Raw genomic sequence first — 23812 nt, 5'->3', positions numbered from 1 at the left:
TGGGACTTGCAGCCAAGGTCCGAAAGCCGTAAGGTGTGGTGACCTTTCCAACATGTTCCAGAGACATGGCTACGCACGTCGAAGGGTCTGAGAGATCCTCTGAGGGAGATTTCTGCAGACGTTTCAGCTTTATCTTGGGGGTAAAACAAAGCTTGGCAGAAATGTATGGTGAACCAGTGGAAGGCTGATGTCTAGGAGACTGTTCTTCTGGACTTTCTGGAGATAGCAGCTTACGTGTGTCCTCATCTTTTGATTTCTGAAGAGACCGTGACAGCTTTGGAGGAATAGTAAATTGTGGGATTCTTCTAGGGGTCAGTGGTAGATTTTGCCTGGAGAATCCTTTGGGTGTCATGATGTTCTGTAGACTAGCTGAATCCACTCCACAAGCAAACATTTTTCAACTTAAAGATGACCAATCTATCTGCTCAGATGCTCCACGGATACTGAGGGTTTACTTCACTTGTAAGAGGTCTTGTATAAATTAAAGTGCTGATGAGCAGCAGGTGAACAGTATCACATTTGATTGGTTCGCTGATGATTTTCATTAGGCACCTGTTGAATTTATACTCCCCTTGCTCAAGTTTATAAGGTCACAGACTCTGAAACGCTTTTTTACATACAAAAAATGTTACACAGCTCATGTTGTCTGGAGTTTTTTGTCTACTGATATTTTTTGGAACGATATTTTTTTTGCAGCGTTTTATAAGCAGAACTATATATATATATATATATATATATATATATATATATATATATATTTTTTTTTTTAATATATAACAGTACGACCCACTGAGGAGATGTACGTCTATCCCTCGGAGCCCGCTTTTATTCACATTAAAAATCAAATATGGAGCTGCTGTGAATAAGGTCAATTTCTGTGATTTCATGTTATCCCACCCTCGCACCAGTAAACACGTCATCAGATAAAGGAGATCATCATTGATAGAGGAAGGGATGCGTATGAGGGCATATTTAAAATTAAGGATTTTTTAAAATTAAGGTAGTTTACCATAGTTTACCCGCAAGCAAGGGGACTTTTATTTCCACATTCAACAATTCAGTTCAGCGAACCGGAAGTGACGCTTTTTTGTTGTGTATCTCGTCATCGCATCGCTGATGTAGCGAATGTTGGCGGTTGTGTATAAAGTATTGGAAATGTTCATCAACCTTGCAGCAAGATTAAATTTAATAACGCGGAATGTGCTGGTGATATGACAGTTATAATGGAGGTAACGTTCCTGTTCCAGATAACATGTAGTTTAAAAAGCTGACGCTTAAACATAAAATAAAGCAAGAGTTCGGAGGAATTGGATCCTAAAACCAATATTTATAGTATAAACACACGAAAGTAAATATAGCTAGCATGTTACATGTTTTCTTCGGACCATAGGCGTTATTATACGTGTATACACGCGTTATTCTGTTTACTTATTTGATATTCTGTATGGATGATATTTTGTCCCGACAGGTCTGAATAGGGCATTGTGAGATGGATCAAACCCGAAAACGAAGATTAAATAACAGGAAAACTGGGCTTTCTCTCTGTAAAGTGGCGAGGGTTGAAGAGCCGGGGGAAGTTCCTGGGAGCAGAGATGTTACAGATACTACAGGATCAAGCAGACATTTCAATACCATCAGATCCTCCAGCCCACAATCTGACAGTGCCAGTAAGACATGTCCAAAACTTTGTGAGAAAACTGTTACCTGGAGATCAGTTTTGTCTATTATGTGGGCTCATATAGTGCCCAAATGCTGACTAGGATATCAAAAACAGCCTAGATGTGCGTTTCGGTTATGGTAAAATTAATAAATAGGTTTAAAAAAAGAAATACAGTCAACATAAATTGATACCAAATACCCAAATGGATTTCTTTCTTGCACATTCTTATGTTCATATATTCATATTTGAATTTACTACCACTAACTAAAAAGTACTACGGAAATAGGCAGTTCTACTATAGTAATACTGTGCTATTCCTGTACCTTGACTTAATATGATGCTGCTAATGAATATAGTGGTATCAGAAAGTGTGCCTGTCTGGATAATCTTAAATGTTTATGTGAATGCTGTCAGGTCAAGAACAACATGCATGTACCCAGAAGCCTGAAGATGATGCTGTGAAGACCTTGAGCATGACGTTTGGTGAGTTCAAAAAAGACTTTCCTCATTAGTTATATATTCATAGATATTGACCAGGGGTGCATTTTCCAAAAGCTTTGTGAGCCTAAGTTGATCGTAGGGTTGGGTGATATACCAGTATACACAATACGATGGTAGAAATTTGTCAACCAGTAGAGATTTTGGACTTTGTTGGTCATTTTGGTCCGTTTTTTTTTTTTTTTTAAATACAATTTGTGAGTCAAAATTAAGTGTTTTAGGAACCTTAAAAAAATAGCATAATAATAATAATAAAAACAATCATTATTGTTTATTTTATTATATATAATACATTTTACTCTAATTAGATAAAAAAATAGTTGTGTAAATTACAATTGTAGTGAAAAATAAAATATGGATATTTGATGATAATTATAATAATTAGTCTATTTGACTGCATAAGTTAAAATATGAATATTTGTTTTTTGAATTCTTCATTTTCAAATGTTCTAACCCTTGTGCTTTTAATATTACAAAGCATCAAGCTTTTATTTTGGCAAAATATTGGTGAAAGGCTGTAAACTTCTGTCCACAAAAATGGAAATTATGCAGATGTGAAGAGAAATAATGCATAACTGACACAGGTTGCATTTCTAAAAGTGTAAAATTCAGATTCAAAGGTGAATTTTGCTTATCACACTGAGCTGGATCAGGATTTTTAGTTCATTTTTAATTTGGCAGCCCCATTTGTTTATTTGCCTTTCATCAACTCAAAACCCTGTTTAGGAAATCCTGCAATAAATAAAACAATATCAATCGACCATGAAAAATCAGCTGTTTTGCTCTTTTTCAGATAAGGAGCAGTGTGGAACCCGTGCGCTGGGCCGAAAGAAAGGTTTGAGAAGGAAAAGAGACACCGTCGTTGAAGTAGAAACTCAGCAGAAGGAAGTCGAGGATGAAATCCAGCCGGAGGTCGAGATTGATCAAGAGCTGGACAGAGAACTGGAAAACAAATCTCGGCAACATAACTTGACCTCTGCGAACGTTCGTAACATCATTCATGTGAGTGTGGAGTGTTTCTTCAAGACACAAATTCCCTTTAGCATATGAAGCCTTGCATAATCATCTCTTTGACTTTGTTTTCAGCATGTAGCTCAACATATTTACTTCCCATTTGCAGGAAGTGATTACCAACGAGCATGTTGTGGCCATGATGAAAGCAGCTATCAGTGAAACTGAACCCATTCCTGTGTTTGTGAGTATAGATGTTTTTGGATGTTTTCGTTTGGGTGGACATTATGCTGATATTTGACATTGTGACGTGTACGTTTGAGGAAGTAATATCTGGACGTGTGTGGTGTGGATCAGTGTTCTCTGTTAGATTGAATAAATCCCTTCATGGGAGACCATGAGCCTAGTAATTTTGCAGATCATATACAGTACATGCACAAACATATACATTACACACTACAGGAACAGTAGAACATTAAAAAGCATCATATGACCCATTTAAGCTCACACACACTCTCTGTCTCACAGGAGCCCAAGATGACTCGTTCTAAACTGAAGGAGGTTGTGGAGAAAGGAGTTGTAAGTTGTTTTGATTGTATAGGAGCATGGATTACACTGCTGCACATTTATTTTGCAGAATTTATTTTACGGTTACATATTTTAACAGCTACCTAATATTTTAACTTTTTAGCATGACAAGTTAAAATAAGTAGAGGTTCAGAGACCTGAGACATAAAACATTAATAAATGCAGTGAGGTGTTTTTGTTGTTTTTATAGGTCATTCCTGCTTGGAACATTTCACCAATTAAGAAGTCATCGGAGGTAAAGGTGAGGTAACCAACAAGAAATAATCTGCAAAGAATAGGACCGGGCCGTTATATGCAGAATATATTATTAAATGGTGTTTGCACTTACAGAAGGGTCCCCAGTTTGTGGATATTCCTTTAGAAGATGAAGACTCCTCTGATGAAGAGTATCGGCCTGATGAAGAGGACGAAGATGAGACGGCTGAGGAGGTTGGAGAGAAAGATTTTTGTCAGTCATTTGATACTTTCTTGACGCAGTGGCTTTGTAGAGACTGTGTTTGTGTATGTGTGCATGGTAGACCCTTCTGGAAAGTGACTTTGAGAATTCATCTTCTCCACGGGGCAGTCGAGTGAACCTGAACAGATCGCATTCTGAACATGAGGAGGACGGAGCCAGCAGCTCCAGACTGGTAAGATTATATGACATTTTGTTGAAAACAAACCAAAAGTTTGGGGTCAGTAAAGGCTTTTTAATGTTTTTGAAAGAAGTCTCTTATGCTCATGAAGACAAAAAATCATCAGCTCATCAAAAATAAATAAAAAAACAGTGATATTGTGAAATATTACTGCAATTTAAAATAACTTTCCTATTTCAGTATATTGTGAAATGTGTTTATTCCTGTGATGTGAATTTTTTGGCAGCCATCACTTCAGAAATAATTCTAATAAGCTGGTTTGCTGCTCAAACATATCTTAAAATCATCAATGTTGAAAGTATATACCATACAATTGTGTTTTCAGGATTCTTTGATGAATGGAAGAGCATTTATTTCAAATAGAAATCATTTTTTAACATTATAAATGTCTTTACTCTCACTTTGGAAATCAATATTGTGTGTCCTTGCTGAATAAAAGGATCAATTTCTCTATGTACTTTAAGAACTTCTTACCCTGCAATAGCTTTATGATGTAAGATTTGTTTTTCCAATTAAAGAAGCCATAATTTCAAGTTCAACCAAACAGCCATTATTATTAAGTAGCCAAAATGTTTAATGCAAGAAGCAGAATTCAACAGTTTAAATCAGAATTTAAAACAAATATTTTAAAACTTGTTCCTCATTTTTACAGAGCCTTCGTAGATCCAGGCACCTGACAGTAGCTGTCACCCCAATGGGACCTCCCCCTCCCCCACCACCAGCCCCCTCCAGGGCCCCACCAGATTGCAGCTTCTTGGAGAAACTGCATGCGGTAGATGAGGAGCTGGCCATCGGCCCTGACTGCATTGAGTCTTTTCAGGTGCATCTCACTTTACTCCTATTGTTTGTGTATGGACATTTAAGTCACATTGAATGTAATTGCAAACAAATGATCAAATCATTAATTTTTATTATATCATTTATCTCATGCATACTGTGCCTGAAGCAAAACAATTCACTAATATTCACACTACCATTCAGAAGTTTGGGGTTAAGAAATCTCTTATGGTCACCATAGCTGCATTTTTTTTAAATCAAAAATACAGTAAAACAGTAATCTTGTGAAACATTAGGGTCATGACATGAGACATCAAATTTGCCTGGATCTTTTGACATGTAAGAGGTCTTAGTACCATTAAAACATCCTGCAAGTTGAAATATTATTTTTTAATATTCCTTAAAATGTATTCTCTATTTGGCATTAGAGTCTCACTAGCACTAATGGAGAGGAGAGCCTGATTTCATTTCGAACGCGATCCAAACGACCACTTAGAGACGTCCCTATGGGCCTGCTGGAGGCGGAGCTTCGTGCTCCTGACATCACTCCAGACATGTATGAATTTGGCTCCGCCCCTGAGGATAGAGAATGGACCCATTGGTTGCAGGGTCTCATGACTTCAGATATGGAGAATGAAGGTACGGATAGGCCGAAATATGCATATGCTTCTGCTCTTATAACGCTCAAAACGCTCTTAATCTCTTTCCAGAGGAGGGTGATGATGAAGATGACCCTGAGTACAATTTTCTGGCTGAAATTGATGAGCCCGATGTGGAGGACTATAGGAATGACAAAGCAGTGCGCATCACCAGTGAGTTCATTTGAGAGAAATTATTGGCAAATCATTTGTGCTAGTTTGATATTAATCACCACCTTTCCTTTGTCACTTAGAAAAGGAAGTGAATGACTTGATGGAGGAGCTATTTGAAACAGTAAGGATTTTAATTCATATCTTATAATCGTATAACTAAGGATGTTTCCAAAATTGACTAGTCATCAATTGCCTGATCGAAAGGGCCCAATGATTTCCACGATACGGAAAACACGGATGGAAGCACAGAATCCAGTATTAAAAATGGATTTTACCTGTATATAATATGGAGTGTCACAGAATCCGTCAAAATTTGGATTAATAAATCAAAAGTTGGGCTAAACACTTGATCAAATCGCTAGAGCATGCTTTTTAAAGGTCCAAACATTTTTTGTCACACACAGCAAACATCTCCTCACTATCCGCTAGCTGCCACAATTTTTGATAATACATTTGTATTAAATCATTAACAGAATCCATAAGAATTAAAACATACAACAGAATTTCTGGAATTTCTGAAATTCAAAGGGCACTATTATTGTTTGAATTTTAATATATTGTTAAACATTGTTTAAATTCAAGTCATTAGATATCCTTTATGATTACTAAAACGGAATCCAAACATTTTTTATGAAAAACACGGGAATTGGGAAATAATAAAAACATGCGTGGGGAAACATTTATTTCATAAGGCCCTGCTGAAGTATAGTTCAAAATCCTCTAATCAGTTGGTAGTTGTGGAACTGTCAAGACCAATCCCTACTTATAACATGCATCTGTTTTTCTTTTTCACCGCTTAACTCCTCCATTAACTCTAGTTTCAAGATGACGTAGGGGGTCAGGAAGAAGACGCACATGAAGAAGAAGAGGAAAAAGAGGAAGAGGAGAGTCCTCTGCAAGAGCCGCCTGGCATTATGGAGAATATTCAGTATGTCCATCCTCAGTTTCACAGCCACCACATCATATTTTTAGATGACACAACTGATATACAATTGCACTTTGCTGTGTGTAGGTATGAGGACCCGTTAGCAGATGTGTTGAAGCAGCGCTATCGTACAGTACGGGAGCAGCTGGCGGCTGTGAGGAAACGGAAGGCTCTGCTGAAGAGTAAAGGAGTATCTGGGCCTCCAGTCTGCCCTCAACACCCTTCCATCCCCATAACATCCATGACCCTGAACACAGCTCAGAAACTACAGCTACAGCAGCAGATCCAGCAGGTCTACAAAGATTTGGTCAATTTAAAGAACTATTAAGAGTTTCTTCTTTGACTATTAAAGGGGTCATGAACTGGCGTTTTAAATTTTATTATATTTTTGTCTGAGGTCAACTTATGACGCTCGCTTGGTTTTTGCATTCAAAAACATCAAAATGAATAAGTGATAGGCTATTTTCGACCCTAGTTTTGAGCCTAGCTGAAAAATGCTGGGTTTTTATGGGCGTCTCGCACTGAAGACTGGATTACAGTTTTGCGTATTATGAGTTTCATCTCACCCATCTTGTTTACAAAACAATCCTCAGTGAAATGAAGCGAACTGACGACGATGTTTTACCTCATCAGCTGGAACATCATTAAAAATAAAGTTTAACCATGCTGTCCTATTGGAATCCAGAGGACTGTCTTCTGCCACAACCAGGCACTGCACAATATTTTGTATTGCTTGGTAGTTCGACCCGGTTTGTCATCACAAGGTAGGAATTTATGTTATTTAGCTATGCGTGAATGCGCAAATCGGTGGGCGGGGCTAAACCGGCCATGTTGATCTTGTTCTTCTGCGGGGGTGGTGACGTCATAGTTCCCCTCTTTGAAAAACGAGACGTTTGCTGAGGCTGGTGTCAATAAAAGCTTTTATTGGACTAACAAGGATGTTTTCAGTTCTGAAAGGATATTCTTATAATATGATGACCTTATAGATGTAAGGAAAATTTGATTTCTCAGTTCATCACCCCTTTAATAATCATATTCTTCATGTTTTTGAGATGTTTGGGATTTTTTTTTATTCATAGGTTTTTCTCTGGCTTTCTTTGTTTTTGTTTGTCCTGCAGCATGTGCAGCTCCTCACGCAGTTGAACATGTTGAGCAGCTCAGTCAAGGGTCTGGAGACAGAAGCTTCAACAAGCAGACAGTTCCTGGTTAGACATGCACACACATTTCAGAAACACCCCAGGATGTACACAGATACATGTTAATATCGTGTTAATATCGTCTCTCAGTTGGAGCTGCAGATGTTTGCCCTGCGCGGAGAGCAGACTTGCGGTCCAGCAGAGCACGGCTTCACCAGCATCTTTAAATCCTGCAACCTTCAGGGTGCTATTTCTCTGCTGGAGGAACTAGATCAATCACCCAAGGGTGACCCTACAGCCCCGAGGCCATGTTTTCCTGGTAATTTATCTAAATGTGGCTGCCTTTGTATACGCACATCCGGCACATCCGGGAACTTAACTGTCAATTTTGTCCCCGCCCCCTTTTGGGGGAAACAAACTAGACTCCCCATAGACTTCAATACAAAATAACGGCAAAAACCAACGTCCGTACACAGCCGACAGGCGTAAATAACTTAAGAATATACTTATATAAAACATGTCAAGTAATTATATGTCCACCCTGCCTGCCATAGAGTGTGAAAGATAAATTTTTTTATGCCCGTTATCAACTAGCCCAGGCTACCTGCCATCATCATCATAAATTCATAATATATACATTAAGGTTTTTTACTTTAAAAAACGAAATAAAATCATTCAGGGGCTTACCTGGTGACTCGATGAGGTACAATTAAATGGCCACTGGGTGGGGTTGTTACACCATAAAGACTATAAAGAGAGAAGTGTCTTTAAATTGGCCAAATTAAGTTTGTGTATGTATCTTTCACGCTCTATGGCAGGCAGGGTGGACATATAATTACTTGACATGTTTTATATAAGTAAGTTAAGATATTTACGCCTGTCGGCTGTGTACGGACATTGTTTTTTTGCTGTTATTTTGTATTGAAGTCTATGGGGAGTCTAGTTTGTTTTCCCCCAAAAGTGGACGTGAACCTATTCAGAGACATTCTATGACGCAGCACCGGTTGTGCGTATACTCTCATGTATTCACTTCATCTGAAAGCCAAATAGTTTTAGTCAATGTGAGTTAAACTAAAGCTAAAGAAGTCTTACTTTCACTCACCATCTGATTATAGTAGGAATTGAGAAACAAAAACACTGTTGCACACTTTTTTTTTTTGCCAATTGTAACTGGGAACTTTCTAGCGTTAATCTTTTTGCTCTTTGTTTGCTTGTTTAATTGTGTAGGATGTCAGATTCCTGCTCCTTTGGCCTGGTTGATGGCGACTCGGCCAGTGTTTCTCTACCCAGAGCTGCTTCCTTCAATCCAGCTACGCCCTTCTAGATTTAAAGCACAGTTTACTTCAGCAGAAGATTGGTACTACACTCACGCATCAACCTGAATCATTATACATTCTTTAAAAAGGTACTCAACCAACACTCCTTTACTCTGTCATCAGTCTTGTTGTTCTAGGTCATAAGCACTTAAGGACTACCCTACACCCACTGCAGATGACCTGTCGCTATCTGCTTGCTGCTAGAACCGTTGTCAGTTTGAAATCACACATCCGTGATGCATGTCATAAGCCCTTTCCCAATGTCATCAAGGTGAGTGAATGAACACAGAATATAGGAACAATTATCATGACATTGTGGCAGTGTGCTTCAGCATTCTTCAGAGTCTGTTTTATGCTATGCTGGGGTTCAAATGATGCTTATATAATGTAATAATGTTGGTTAATGTGATTGAACGTGAGCCTTATAGATTAGAGGGAAGAAATATGTAGGCTCACTTTTTTCAGTACTCGATTATGACTACACGCATACTGTGCATGTATTAAAGTATACAGATTTGCTATATGCATATTTATTGCAGAACTATACATTTCACCACATTTCAAGTTAGAATTGAACACAGGTCAGATTTCGATCAGACACTGATCAGATAACACAGAAGTATCTCCAAGTGTGAATCTGTGACCTAAGTGTGAACCTTTTGGGGGGGTTTTTGCATGTTTTTCAGACATACTTTTTGGCGGGGAAATGCCCCTCCATGCCCTTGGCCTGTAAGAGGGTGAGTCCTTGTGACCAGCGCCCCCCAGTGGAGAGAGAAAAGAGCCTCATGCCTGATTGGCTCTCGGTATTACTGCCTTTTATCTTGCTCTGTTTTTGTAAATCCTTCTGTTCTTAATTTTCTGTTTCTACCAAGTGGTGAAAAATCTGATTTATATGTAATCTGTAAACTTTCTCTCCTGTAGAAAAACCTTAAGTGCATTTATGAGCATGTAAGAACATTTAACCAACCATCTGGAAACTCTCAAACTACCGAATCTCCCGGTCCAGGACCAGACTATAGTTTTACTTCAGGCATGTGTTACCCTCCCAGCCTTCCTGAAGACCTTGCTAAGGCACTTGTGCATGGTCCATGCAAAAAGAAGAAAAACAAGACTGCTAAATCCATCAAGCCTTTAAAACCTCCCCTGTTAGCTGAGAAACTAGAGTTGGTTCTCAACCAGTTTCCAACACTTTTACCAAAAGCTGTTACGGTTTCAGAGGATGTTGCACCGAATCTATGCTCGTCTGGAAATAAAACTATGAAGGGGCCTGTAGAGAGAGCGATCATACTATCTAGCCTGTCAAACGTGTCTCCAGTGGGACGAAACCAAGGTGGTGCAGTTGTCTCTTTACCGACTCCTCCAGACGCACCTGTACTGAGGGCTGTTCCTGTGAAAAATGCTGTAGAAACTCCTACGGGTGTCTCTGGTTCTCCAAAGAGAGCTCAAGTTGATGCAACCCAGGGAGGCGTAATCATCACTTTACCTGCTGCTATGACACCAGAGATGAATTTCTGTCCTTCAGGGCATGTAACTGTGAACCAAACTGCACAAATAGTCACCTCTAACATTGAACCTGCCACTCCTAGAGGGTCAAACCTCATCATTACTCTTCAACCGCCTCCAGTTCCCAACACCATAATATGTCCCACCCCAATCATAAAGACGAACGCCCCATTGTCTAAAGATCATGTCAGTCAGCGCTGTGGCACACTGCTTAAACTTATACCGAGGGACTCTGGTGGTCTACCTCACGAATATCAAAAACCTCTTAATCGGTTTCTTCTCCTCCCTCCAGGCTATGTGTTTGCAAGCAGTAGCTTCGGCCATCAAACCTTAAAACACTCATCAGCTCTGAATAGCACTAAGATAAAACACAGTGCGCAAAAGAGAACTCCAGATCATTTCCGCAGCGTTGATCGGCCACAAGGAGGACCATTACAGATGTCCTCCGTTCAAGATTGCTTACAAGAAACTGCATTCGCAGAAGAAGAGCTGAATGTTGAGGATGGAGTTGAGAATGAGGTAGAAGAGTATGGTGAGAAGGACTCCAGAGAGCTGTTTCTCACACTTTCTGAATCCTCTGGGAGCCCGACGCCCAGCATCGATGGGGAAGATGCCGACATGGAGATGGTTTTGGGCAGGGGAGAGAAACTAGAGGAGCTGAAAGCAAAAGAAAGGCAAGGTACCAGTAGGCAGACTGGGGAGGAGGAAACAGGTGGAGCTGACAATGTTTCAGAACTTCAGGTGAGATCATTTTTATTTTTTTTCTGACATTAATGAACTGAATACTCATTTTGTAAACCTTACAAAGCGCTTTCTCTCTCTCTCTGCGTTTTAAGAACCTGTCGATAATTTTTGAGATTTTTTCGTTTTATTTTCTGTTACTATTTTTTCGATTTACTTTAAATATAAATGATATTATGATAAAATGGTCAAATAAAATTGTTTTAAATTGTCATAAAGATATGTTAAGGTCCTTTGCACACAGTCCGAAATTCAACAAATAAATACGACTTCACGTTGTCACGCAACATTTACTCACTGCCTCAGAAACTTTGTCCGTCATAAAAATTTTGCGATCAGGCTCAAATTTCTGCAAGCATTTTGAGAGGTATTTTGACAATTCAGAGCCACCGAATTTCGAATACGAAAATTTCGGACTGTGCTTGGACCTTTACATTGCAAAAACTGTAGAAATTCTAAAAGTATGCATAATTTTCTTTATGCAAAATAGAATGTGTTCTTTTTTTTCTTTTGAGGTAAAATATGAACATGATGTGTTCTAATGAGATTCATCCAGTAAAAGCTGGAGTTCCCATTTGTATTTATGAGACTTTTTCATGTAATTAATTAACCATATCATTGTAAACACCAGGAAACCATGGAGAAATTATCACACATGGCCACAAAGACAAGATCTGAAAATGAAGGAATACCAGATGATGTTAAATGTAACCATCAACCTTCAGGTCAGTGCAGTCATTAAATAGGTGTGCATCAAAACAAGATGTAAATGATTTCAGCACATTCTGTAGCTGGAAAAATAGCTGTAATAGTAAGAGAGCACATTCACAGAAATGCTAATATATTATGTGCAAATGTCCCTGTTAATCTAAATTGAATGAATGTGGCAATCTCAGGTGCCCATCGTACCCACACCAAGGAGATGGCTGAGGAGACCCCTTTTGTCTTTCACAATGGTGCACCTGATGACGATCCCTACAGAGACGCTAAAGATGTTGCCTTTGCCCAAGCTTACCTGGAGAAGGCAAGAAATATTTGGATATGCACATATAATATTTTTATAATTGCAAAGTATTTCTGCCTGTCCGATTTTACTTATTCTACAGACTGTCTGTCTGTTTGTCTCCAGGTGTTTGAGGTGCTGCAGATGGTGCCAGGGAAGGTGGACGAGTTCCTGTGTGTTCTGTCTGAGTTTGAGAAAGATCCAGAAAGTCGCACATCACTCGAGCTGCTGACGAGACTCAAGCCTTTGCTGAGCGACTGGCCTGAACTGCTTCAAGATTTTGCAGCTTTCCTGCATCCGGATCAAGCCAGAGAGTGCGGCATGGTTAGAGGAGAATCAACAATACTTTCATATGCATGGCTGAATGTAGCACACGATCATAAATTTTCAAGTTTCATGGTACAAATGTGATGCTGTTCTTAATGTGTCACTTTAGCTGGCAGAACAGCAGGCGTTTGAGCGCAGCAGACGGTTTCTACGCCAGCTGGAGTGTACTTTTGGAGAGCAGTCAGCTCTCTACAGAAAGATGGTGCATATTTTACAAAAGAGTCCATCACGGGATCTTGCTGACTTTGAGGAGGTACCAAAAAGGACCCAAGCAAACAAACAGTTCTATCTTCTTGAAGCATTTTAGCATGTCTTCTCTTTCTTTTTATTTTCAGATAAAAACTCAAATAACATCGCTGTTCCGTGATCACACTGACTTGCTAGAGAAATTCTGGGAATTTTTTAAACAGCTATACCCCCAAGTGCAAGATGAGGAATCCAATCAGCCAATCAAAATTGTCGTACCAGATAATAAAGTGGAGCCAGTCAAAGCCGCTTTTAAACATAAAAAAGACAGACATGCTCAGGTACCACAACTCCTCTTATGGGTCACTTTTCCTATATATTCAATGTCTGTAGAGATTTCAAGCCACCTGAAATTGTGTTCTCCGTAGTGTCTGTTTTTTTTTTTTTAATCTAACACCTATCTTATCTAATTCCTCATCTCTCTCAGAAGGCAGAAATAAAAAAGAACAAGGTCAAGAAAAACAGAGTTCGAACACAGTTGGAAAAGAAGGCAGCTGAAGCTTCTTCAGTGGATAGTCAGCAGTCTTTATCTAATGCCACAGGAAGCTCAGTCTGTGCCAAAAATATCTCCCGCACACCAAATGGAAAAAAAGTAGTCCTCTGGACGAGGTTAGAATTGTTGTGCAACATTCATGTCTGAAATTACAAAATACTTTCTTTTCTTTTTTTATTTATTTTCAGAAATATTTTTGCTATTATCAGGGTTGTGTGCCATTCAGAACTGCCCTTCAAGACCTTAATTTAAACAGAGGCAGCATACAGGATGTATAATTGAAATGTATATTTGAGATTAAGAATATAGATAAATTCATGTGCTGTAAATTCTTCACATATGGTCTCACTTTTGGATCCATTAGATTATTTTTAAAATCAATTTTTCTACTAATAGAAATGTGTATAAATCAATGTATTTAGACATTCATTTTGTATTTATTTTATAACATTAATAATGTTACAAAAAAATGTATTTCAAATTGATGCAATTATTTTGAACTTTCTATTCAAAGAATCCACAAAAAAAGAATATTGAATCATGTAGTGGTGGCTTCAAATTCAGCTTTGCCATCACATTTTAAAATACATTTACATATAAATGTTTTTTAATCATAATCATATTTCACAAGATTACTGTCTTTTACTGTATTTTTACAGCATAAGAGACTTCTTTCCAAAATATTGACAAAAAAATTGTACTGACACTAAACTTTGAACTAGAGCCCGACCGATATATATACAGTATATATATATATATATTTTTTTTTTTTTTCAGAAATATGCAAAAAAAACGTTAACAGATTTCCCTAACATTAGTTATTTATGAGTTTTAACTAAAATAATATGATAATGCATGGTTGAAGCGTCTTTCATCCGTTTTTATTTTATTTTTAAAATATTCATTTATCGGCCATTATAAATGCCGATACCGATAGTTTGGAAAATGCCTAATATCGGCCTGCCGATAAATCGGTCTGGCTTTACTTTGAACAGTAGTGTCTCATGGAGTAAATTGTAAAAATGAGTCCAGATGGATTATTTCTATCACTTGTGGTGGACGATCATAATTTGTGCCAGTGTTTCTTAAAATTACTGATCAGCAATTCTTCTTTCTGTCTATTAAATTCAGCATCCTATGGATTGTGGCCTATTCTATTCAAATCCACAATAATTATTTGAACGGAAGCTAATGCTTATTTTCTGATTCTTGTGCAACCCTGTTTTTTATATAGCTAGCTGACTTAGCTGTGCCAAAGTGTGAAGTTCTAACACAGATTTAAATATATATTCATGTTATAAAATAAATGTATCTGTGTTTTGTTTGTGTGATGATAAGGGAGGCAGACCATGTAATACTGACCACCTGTCAGCGGAGAGGAGCCAAGCCAGCCACGTTTAATGCCATCGCGGCCCAACTTGGCAACAAAACAGCCAATGAGGTTTGAGCTCTTTCTTTCATGTTTAGAAGCTTTTTCTCACAAAGATCATGTCTGAGTCATATTTCACTTCATTTTATCAATGCCAATATTTCTTATTTTATTTCGGGGCAAAATATGTTCTTTATTTTCATTGTCAGTGTGCGGTAATTCATCTTATCCAGTGTATGCTGTAGTCAGGTCAACCATTATAAGTCACATTTTAGTAAACCAACCCATTATGTTTTTTTGTTTTTTTTCTCTTTAGGTTTTTGAGCGCTTTCAAGACCTCATTAAGTTGTTCCGCAAATCCAGCAAGTTACATCACACAAACTAATTGGACACAAAGCTACAGTCCGGTACAATAGAAGATGATCCAGCCTGAGATTGAACAGGCTGGTTTGAGAACAATTTGAACAGTGAGGGCAGGCTGGACCTGCTGCCTGAATTGATTCAGTAACCGTGTTTTTGTGTTAATTGAACATAAATCACATCATATAGTATTAGGAAATGAGTTATCCTTGGGACAAGATATAGTTATGATTCTATTTTCTCAAGGCATGAAATATTGTGGAATTATTATTTATGTTATTTTTATAAATAACAGACAGTGAAGTGTCTTAATTATTATTCATATTGTTCACCGTTAAAATTATTACAAATGTATGAATTGTTATTGTATAATTTCATGTAAAGCAATATCACAAAATAAATTATTTAATTTATTATCGTGAAATCGAGTATTATTATTATTTTTTTGTTCGTTAGAGTGTAATACGAGTCTGTCAGGAGGAGCTTTGATTGACAGAGAAATTCACCAATTACCGTTTTACATCTCATCAGCTGGAGAATTCCTAGCCAATCATCTCCTACTTCAGTGACACATTGTGTTTTCATCCCGCCCCTCGCACGGGCTAAGGCATATCGGTGGAAATCGCCCGGCAAGAGCGGTTTTTTTAGTTCAGTTTTGGTTTCTGAATTTGGAGAAGTATTCTCTATTCGTTCCCTGATGGATAATTGTCTATTACTCGGGGGTTTATGTGTGTTGGTTGTTTGTATGTTGAGCTCGTCAGCGCGTGGACGCGGTGATGTGCTTGAGCTCACAGACGCGGACTTCGATTACCTCGCGTCCGAGCAGGAGACAATGCTGGTGAAGTTTTATGCTCCATGGTGAGAGAATAATGTTTCATTCACACACAAATGTGGAATTAAGAACATTTTATTGTAAAAGAGTGCTTGGTTGCATTTGCAACTCGCCGTACAGTGCTGCTGAATGTGATGGCGTGAGCTGTCCATGGTGCCTACATACAACTGACAGTTGCGATGCAAGCTCGGCTCTCATAAGAATATTTGTTCATGTTCATAAAGCGTTTTAAGATTTTAGGAAAACCCTCAGTACTGGGATAAGTATAACCATTCATTTATCCATTGTTCTATTATAAGTAAAATTATTCAGAAGCATTGTTGTCATTTTTTCCATAAATCCCAGCAGTTTTTGATTGTTTTGCTGCTCTGTTTTGTTTTCAGGTGTGGCCACTGTAAGAAACTCGCCCCAGACTTTGAAAGTGCAGCTACTCGACTGAAGGGAACAGTAACTTTAGCCAAGGTGACTATAGTAGAAGGAGGAAATCACAATATCTGAATCTCTTGGCTATGTTCTGAGTTCAATATAAATTAGGCTCTTTTTAAAATGTGACATGCTGCCAATTAACACATAAACAGTTATAAAATTTGTGGAAACAAAAACTGTTTTCTGTTTACATTGCTCTTACAGTGGAGGTCAGTAGGGCAAGACATTGTTCTGGGATAAATGTTAAAATGCACACAATTTTGTTATCATTAAATCTCGATTTGTGTCCTAACCTTATTTGTGTAAAGTTATTTAAATCTTTTAACATCTGTCATGAGTCATAACTGTGTAAAGCACTGACTTTCACACAATGTGTGCAAGGACATCAGAAAGAGTAAAAGCCAGCCACACATAAAATCATCCTCCCCGTTTAGATGGCTCAATTAACACCTTTAATGTTGGAGAATGAATATAATTATTTTAACACAAATGCAGGCTACACTTTTCTATCTTTAAAACCGCTGTAACATTTCCCCCCATCCACCTTCATACTTAGTGCTTTAATATAAATGCAATGTTTGCTTTTACAAAATTAGTTTAACATTTTTTTTTTCTGAGGTGATCACAAGCACCTGTATTTTATTGATAGAGCAATTTACTTGATTTGAACCAGCAACATTTGTTTAATGGAAACTGATCTTATGATCCAATATTAAGGAGCTTCATGTGATAAGGTAATGTTTATAAGTAGAGATTGCATGTTCTTCAGATGGTTTAAGGATGTGTGCCATTCTTTGTTCAGGTGGACTGTACTTCTAATACAGAGACCTGTAAGCACTATGGGGTTACCGGATACCCAACACTCAAAATATTTCGGAATGGACAGGAATCGTCATCGTATGATGGTCCACGCTCAGCTGGTATTTGTTTTAAGGTTTCCTGTATCATTTCAAATGATCTGTGCCATGAATGCAAATGCAACTTGACTGCGGATGTCATAGTGGATGTATCATTTCCAAACAGATGGAATTGTGAACTATATGAAAAAACAGGCCGGACCTGATTCTGTGCCTCTGCAAAGTGACCATGACCTGGAGAACTTTATAAACAACTTTGATGCCAGTGTAGTTGGTAAGTGCGTTTTATTGGCTTTTATTTGTTTGAACTTACTCTGAAAAAATTATTTATATATATATATATATATATATATCTTGTGTAAATTCAAAATATGTAATACACTCTTAATGTAATAGTGAAATTTTATATTATGTACATTTATGTATAAATTCAGTAGATGGATGGATGGATGGATAGAGTTGTCATTGTGTGGGGACATTGAAATGGCTTGCTTCCCACAAAATTCAAAGTTGTTATCTAAAGAATGATCAGATGTTATTTTCGACAAGATAATGCTCCCGCCCAAGTTGCAAAGACAACCAAGAAGTGGCTTGAGAAAAAGTCTATCAGACTAATTTTTTTTTGCTGGGTCAGAGTCCAGATTTGAACCCTATAGTAAATATTTGGTCTCATTTTAAACTCATACGAACTGGGAGACATTTTTTCAACTACTAATAAAGTGATTGAAGCAATTGACATTGAATGGAACAACACTGACTCCTGTAAAAAGCATCCTTGCAAGCTGGGGAAGGCTATTCCGTGCTAAGCTACTTTCTCTATTTGTGCAGTTCTTGTTCATTTCCTGACCAGTGGTTAAAATGGTTTAGAACATTTTTGCCCAGGAGTGTGGATGGATGGATGGATGGATGTCAAAAAGATAGATGAGCACAATACATATTTTATTATTAATGTGTTGCATCATTTCTTTTCTCTGTCCGTCTCTCAGGGTTATTCTCAGGGACTGACAGCTCTCAACTCGCAGAGTTTCTTAAAGGAGCCAATTTAATGAGGGACAGTTTCCGCTTTGCCCACACGACAGACCTCCAACTTGGAAACAAATTTGGCGTCACATACGAGTAAGCAATGGGAAGACCTTCAACTGGTGGGTCTTGTCCCAAAAACCGAGTCACGGGTCTGTTCTAATAGGGGAAACGGCAGTCGGAAAACAATGATAAAAGCAAATCAACTTATAAAAACATTTTTTTTAAACCATTTTAAAAATCTTACCGACCCCAAACTTTTATGGAGGATCACAAATGTTTATGGAGACCCTAAAGCGACATATCAAATATGAGTTGGAAGGATATTTCAAAATTGAAAATAAGTTGAAAATATATTTCAAAACTTTTGCTTTCCTCAGGGAAACAAAAGTTTTTAGAGCATTTCAAGAATGCAAAGTTTCTCAAACGCAAAACATTTGCGGGAGAATGCAAACTCGTTGACAAAATTTTTCCATCACCATTTACATTTAAGGGCTCTGTAAATGGCAGTGTAAATGTATAATAAATACATATATTAAATAAATAAATGTAAATAAATAAATATAGACTGTCATCTTAATTTTCAATATCACTGGATATTTTGATTTTAATAATTAATATTTGATGTTAAAGACAATTTTGTTCACTTTGGTTTTGGTAAGTAAAATCTGAATTCTGAAACAATACCAGCTGAGAACCAGTGTTCTGAACCAAAGTTGACGGTTAAGCTTTGTGTTCCGGATAAATAAATAAAAAAGATTTATATAAAAATTATTATGCACTATAAAAAAATCTGTAAACACTCTGCCGGCAGGTCTGTGCTTCTATTCCGCCCCCCAAGACTGAGCAGTAAGTTTGAGGAGAGTGTGGTGCACCACAGAGGCTCAATGTCCGTCACAGGTCTGCGGCGCTTCATCAGAGACAACATGTGAGCAAACACTGATGCGCCGCACACTTGCACATAAGAAACGCATAGAGAGCAGGTGCTGACATGTTGATTGCTTTTGCTCTGTAGTTTTGGCATTTGTCCTCACCTGACCAAAGAGAATAAGGATTCGTTTAAAAAGAGGGATTTGTTGACTGCCTACTATGACTTGGATTATCTTCGCAATGCCAAAGGCTCCAACTATTGGAGAAACAGGTGGGTCATTCAGAATCAGTGAACGAACATGTTTATTAGAGTCATAAAGTACAACTGCCAAATCCTAAAAAGTTGGGACATTTTGTAAAAAGTTATAATATTAAGAATCTGGGATTTGTTCATTTTTGTTAGTGCAAAGACAACATGTCCAATGTTTTCACTGGTCATATTAATTGTATTTTGAGAATATAAACAAATTTTGATTTTGATGGCTGCAACACACTCCAAAAAAGTTGGGACAGTGGCAACAATAAAAATATAATAAAAAAATTGTCTTTAAGTTGGTCATTGCTAACTTTGAAAAATAATTTCTTTGTACTATTTGACAAAATGTCCCAACTTTTCTGAATTTGAGGCTGTACTTATCTGTCCTTCTCTGTCCCAACTACTTTTAGAGTGCTAAAGGTGGCGTCTAAGTTCAGTTCTCAGGGCTTGTTGTTTTCTGTGGCGAACCGTAATGACTTTATGGAGGAGCTTGAAGGTGAGTTTGGTCTGGGTCCGTCAGATGGAGCTGAGCTGCCGTTTGTCACCATCAAGACACGAACAGGAAACAAATACACCATGCGGGAGGAGTTTACGTGAGTACAAACACTTCATTATGATCCTGTTTTAAGGGTTTAGAGCTTCTTTTTTCTTTTTCTTTTTTCAAAATATTCTGCATTAGTACAAGCATCAACACCCAAAACATGTCATCAGTTGATTTCTTAAAACTTTTTAAATAGTGTATTGTATTATATTTCTTGCATGTAATTAGAACTTTGTTATTTAGTAAATTAAAATAATACATTGCAATTAATAATTTTTTTCCTCAAATGCAGTGCACTAACTTTTAGCTCTTTTCGCTGCAACGTTTTTAGCAAAAAGTTGCCAGCCAGCACCGACATTTTTGATAAAAAGAAAGAACAGAGCCTTTGCTTTTAAATTGTATTGTATTTTTTTTAAGCTGAGAAAATCGTTTCGTCAAAGACTACAACTTGTATAAGCAGTGCATCTATCACTTATTTCTGTGATTTGATCCAGAGATTCTTTCAGAAGGTGTGTAATAGCGCCTCCTATTAGATGATAGCAGTGATGATAGCAGTTTCAATGGAAAATTCAATCAATGGAGGGGAAAGAGTTAGTGTTCACATTAGAGAAACAAATCAGTGTGAAACAATTAATCTCAAAAGTTATTACACTATTGTTCCAAAGTTTGAGTTTATTATTGCTTTCATGTTATGTTATGTTATGATGCATTAAATTGATTACAATTGTCAGTAAAATAATAATTTCTTTTTAAATACTATTTGAAATACATGCTGTTCTTTTGAACTGTCTACTTATCAAAGAATGGTGGTTTCCCTAAAAATGTTAGATGTTTTCTATATTGATTATAATAAGAAGAAATGTTTCTTAAACAGCTAAATCAGCATATTAGAATGGATCATGTGACTGAAGACTGGAGTAATGATGCTGAAAATTCAGCTTTACCAACACAGGAATAAATTATGTGTTAAAATATATTCAAATAGAAAACTTTCATTGAAATATTACTGTTTTACTGCATCTGTAGCATAAGCCATTATCATACTTAAATATATTAACATATTAATAAGATCGTTATCATAACATTGTTGAAATAAAATAATATTCTTCATTTAGCTCTATCACACTCGTACTGCATTTTGGTTTGTTATAGGCCTTCAAGGTCAGTGTGATTTTTTTTTATTATGTCTGGTTTTAACTGTAAACCCTGTTTAACTGTAAATGGCCCCCTTCTCAGACGAGATGGCAAGTCTTTAGAGAGTTTTCTGGAAGATTATTTTGCTGGGCGACTAAAGCGCTATGTCAAATCAGAGCCTGTGCCTGCCAAAAACAACAGTCCGGTCAAGGTTAGTGAGTCTTCGTTTACAGTAGTCTTCATTTACAGTATCACTTCAGGCATTAACTGGAGTTGATGTTTGTGGGCAGGTGGTTGTGGCGGATACGTTTGAAGAGATTGTGAATGACCAAGAGAAAGACGTGCTTATTGAGTTTTATGCTCCATGGTGTGGCCATTGTAAAAAACTGGAGCCAAAATATACAGAGCTTGGAGAACAGGTGAGTTTTACAGACTTTATCTGTAAATGACTTCTATCTCTTTCTGAATTTCTTCTGATCCTGTTTTTCTGTTTTTTGATGGTCTTGTATGACTCTTAGCTGTACAGTGATCCCAATATTGTAATTGCCAAGATGGATGCAACTGCCAATGATGTCCCACAGGGCTATGATGTGCAAGGGCATGTATTCACATCTCATCACTCATCCTCAAATCTTTTGTTCATCTTAGTATCCATAGTTAATGTTTTGTTATTCTTTCGCAGATTTCCTGCAATATATTTTGCTGCTGCTGGACGGAAGAATGAGCCAAAACGATACGAGGTAATGTTTATTTCAACCATCTTATGGTGTGTGTATGACATGCCAATTCGTATTTCCATTTTTGGCGTGCTATCAACACGCTTAATCACTTTTCAGCGTGTTTATGAACGCCGTTGTTCCCTTACCATCCTAGGGAAAAAAAAGATAGCTCCCCAGATGTAGATCTACATTTTGCTTTGTTTCGCTCGGACATTTGACGGCGTGTACAGACACGCGTAATCACTCGGACATTAATGGCGTAGACATACACGCGGATAGCTCAAAATGCGTAGAGATAACACGCAACTTGACTCGAAAATGGCGTGTATGTTTACGCAAAAGTCATGATGTCATGTTGAACATGCCTATCATGTTCATATATTTGTCATTAAGAACATTAATTCTTTGTATTTTGGGCATCACCTTTTAGGGACCCCGTGAAGTAAAGGATTTCATCAGCTTTCTGAAGCGCGAGGCGTCCAATCCTCTTGTTCTAAACGGAGTCAAGGAAGAGCTGTAAACATTAAAGGGAAATTTGTTGTATTTTGTGATTTTTTTTTTTTTTTGTTCATAAAAAGTGGAGAATTCTGCTATGGCTCAGCCATGCGTATCAAATCAAATGAATTGGCAACATTAAAAAAAAATTAAAATTTTCTCTAATTTATCCCCCTCAGACCTGAATTATCTTTCAAGTTTCTGAAAAATATGAAAGTACATTTTCCCAACTCATGAGGTTTCTATAAATGAAAACAAATGAATTTTTTTTTATATTATTGCTTTCATTGTGATTTTTTTTGTCCATTCCAATGGACATCAGGTCAAAATAGGTGTACTTCCCAAAAATGTACCAACATGAAATAAATTAATAAACATAAAATTTGTTGGTCTATACTTTAAGCTTTTTCTCAAGGTCAAAAAAAAATCCAGCAGTATACCATTTCAACTATAATTTTGAGGTTTTTGTTTTACAGATTGCACATTGTTTGTAACAAACTAAATATCTTCGAATCAATAAATCTGGTCATAGTAGAGTCATTTTCTGTGTGCATCTTTCTTTTTTTAGAACAAAAACTTGAACATTATAACATTACAACTTTAATCATAAGGTTTTTCCTTTATATTGCACATTTGTTTATTCATAACAAAATAAACCTAGGAATCAATCAATGCATTCATGTTAGAGTCATTTCCTGTGTGCATCCTGTGTTTTCTTGTATTTTTACAGTACTGGCAGGACGGATGCCAGCAAGTCACTGTATTTCGATTTCCAGTAACTCTAGCTAGCCACTATTTGTCCAATAACCCACTATATTTACCAAATGTCCTGGGACCACTCCCGGGCCACGCCCCCGTCCCACGAACCCACTATTTGTCCAATAAACCACTATATCTTTTAAAGTTTTTCCGCAGTTCATTCAATATGCTGCAATTGGACGCGGTCCCACCGGCAATCTATTGAATGGGGATTCGGGTAGTGTTTTTGATAGACATTTTAATTAAAATTCCTGTCGTGAAAAAAACTATTTTACCACACTCAGGAGGCTCCCCGGGGTCCGTAGCACCAAGCGCCATCCCATAATTCCACTGTCCACGAACCCATTATTTGTCCAATAACCCACTATTTTTGAAAAGTACTTACCCTGGCCTTCATGCATTAGGCTGCAATTGGACAGAATCCCACCTACAATCTAACCTTCTCAGCTCTGGAAGGGGCTAGAGCCTCCATTTTTGCACTCAGGTCTAAGTCTCATGGCCCTCTATCAGAATCCAGAGTTTCAAGAAGATTGGAGAAACTTATTTTTTCGCACCAAAAAAAA

General features: G+C 37.4%; 2 protein-coding genes across 3 annotated transcripts; both read left to right on the top strand.

Annotated features, from left to right (window-relative positions):
• Positions 1-1096: 1096 nt before the first annotated feature.
• Positions 1097-15754, top strand: gon4la (gon-4 like a). 2 transcript variants are annotated; one of them, XM_089123389.1, is made up of 29 exons: positions 1097-1229; positions 1469-1667; positions 2075-2143; positions 2952-3160; positions 3279-3353; positions 3638-3688; positions 3888-3938; positions 4028-4126; positions 4216-4326; positions 4985-5152; positions 5538-5748; positions 5820-5921; positions 6002-6042; positions 6740-6849; positions 6934-7138; positions 7965-8051; positions 8133-8301; positions 9210-9339; positions 9422-9569; positions 9985-10101; positions 10220-11542; positions 12174-12267; positions 12439-12566; positions 12672-12869; positions 12982-13125; positions 13208-13399; positions 13546-13727; positions 14950-15052; positions 15297-15754. In XM_089123389.1, the coding sequence occupies exons 2-29, from the start codon at positions 1490-1492 to the stop codon at positions 15363-15365; spliced, it is 4764 nt and encodes a 1587-aa protein (XP_088979515.1). In that variant the 5' UTR covers positions 1097-1229; positions 1469-1489; the 3' UTR covers positions 15366-15754. The 2 variants fall into 2 exon arrangements, with proteins under 2 accessions (XP_088979515.1, XP_088979516.1); XM_089123390.1 differs by lacking the exon at positions 15297-15754 and having other exon boundaries at positions 14950-15058.
• A 166-nt stretch (positions 15755-15920) lies between these two features.
• On the top strand, positions 15921-23030 carry pdia8 (protein disulfide isomerase family A, member 8). The gene is made up of 13 exons (XM_089123388.1): positions 15921-16198; positions 16556-16634; positions 17401-17518; positions 17622-17729; positions 18442-18571; positions 19290-19403; positions 19491-19616; positions 20012-20194; positions 21379-21487; positions 21567-21695; positions 21795-21874; positions 21959-22016; positions 22426-23030. Exons 1-13 carry the CDS (start codon positions 16038-16040, stop codon positions 22513-22515), a joined length of 1485 nt encoding a protein of 494 aa, XP_088979514.1. The 5' UTR covers positions 15921-16037; the 3' UTR covers positions 22516-23030.
• Positions 23031-23812: the final 782 nt, after the last annotated feature.

The sequence above is a fragment of the Pimephales promelas genome, chromosome 18 (assembly GCF_988280905.1).
Source record: "Pimephales promelas chromosome 18, fPimPro1.hap1.1, whole genome shotgun sequence".
NCBI classification, from domain to species: Eukaryota; Metazoa; Chordata; class Actinopteri; order Cypriniformes; family Leuciscidae; genus Pimephales; species Pimephales promelas.
Note: the sequence above shows the minus strand (reverse complement) of the source record. Positions and strands in the feature narration are given on the sequence as shown.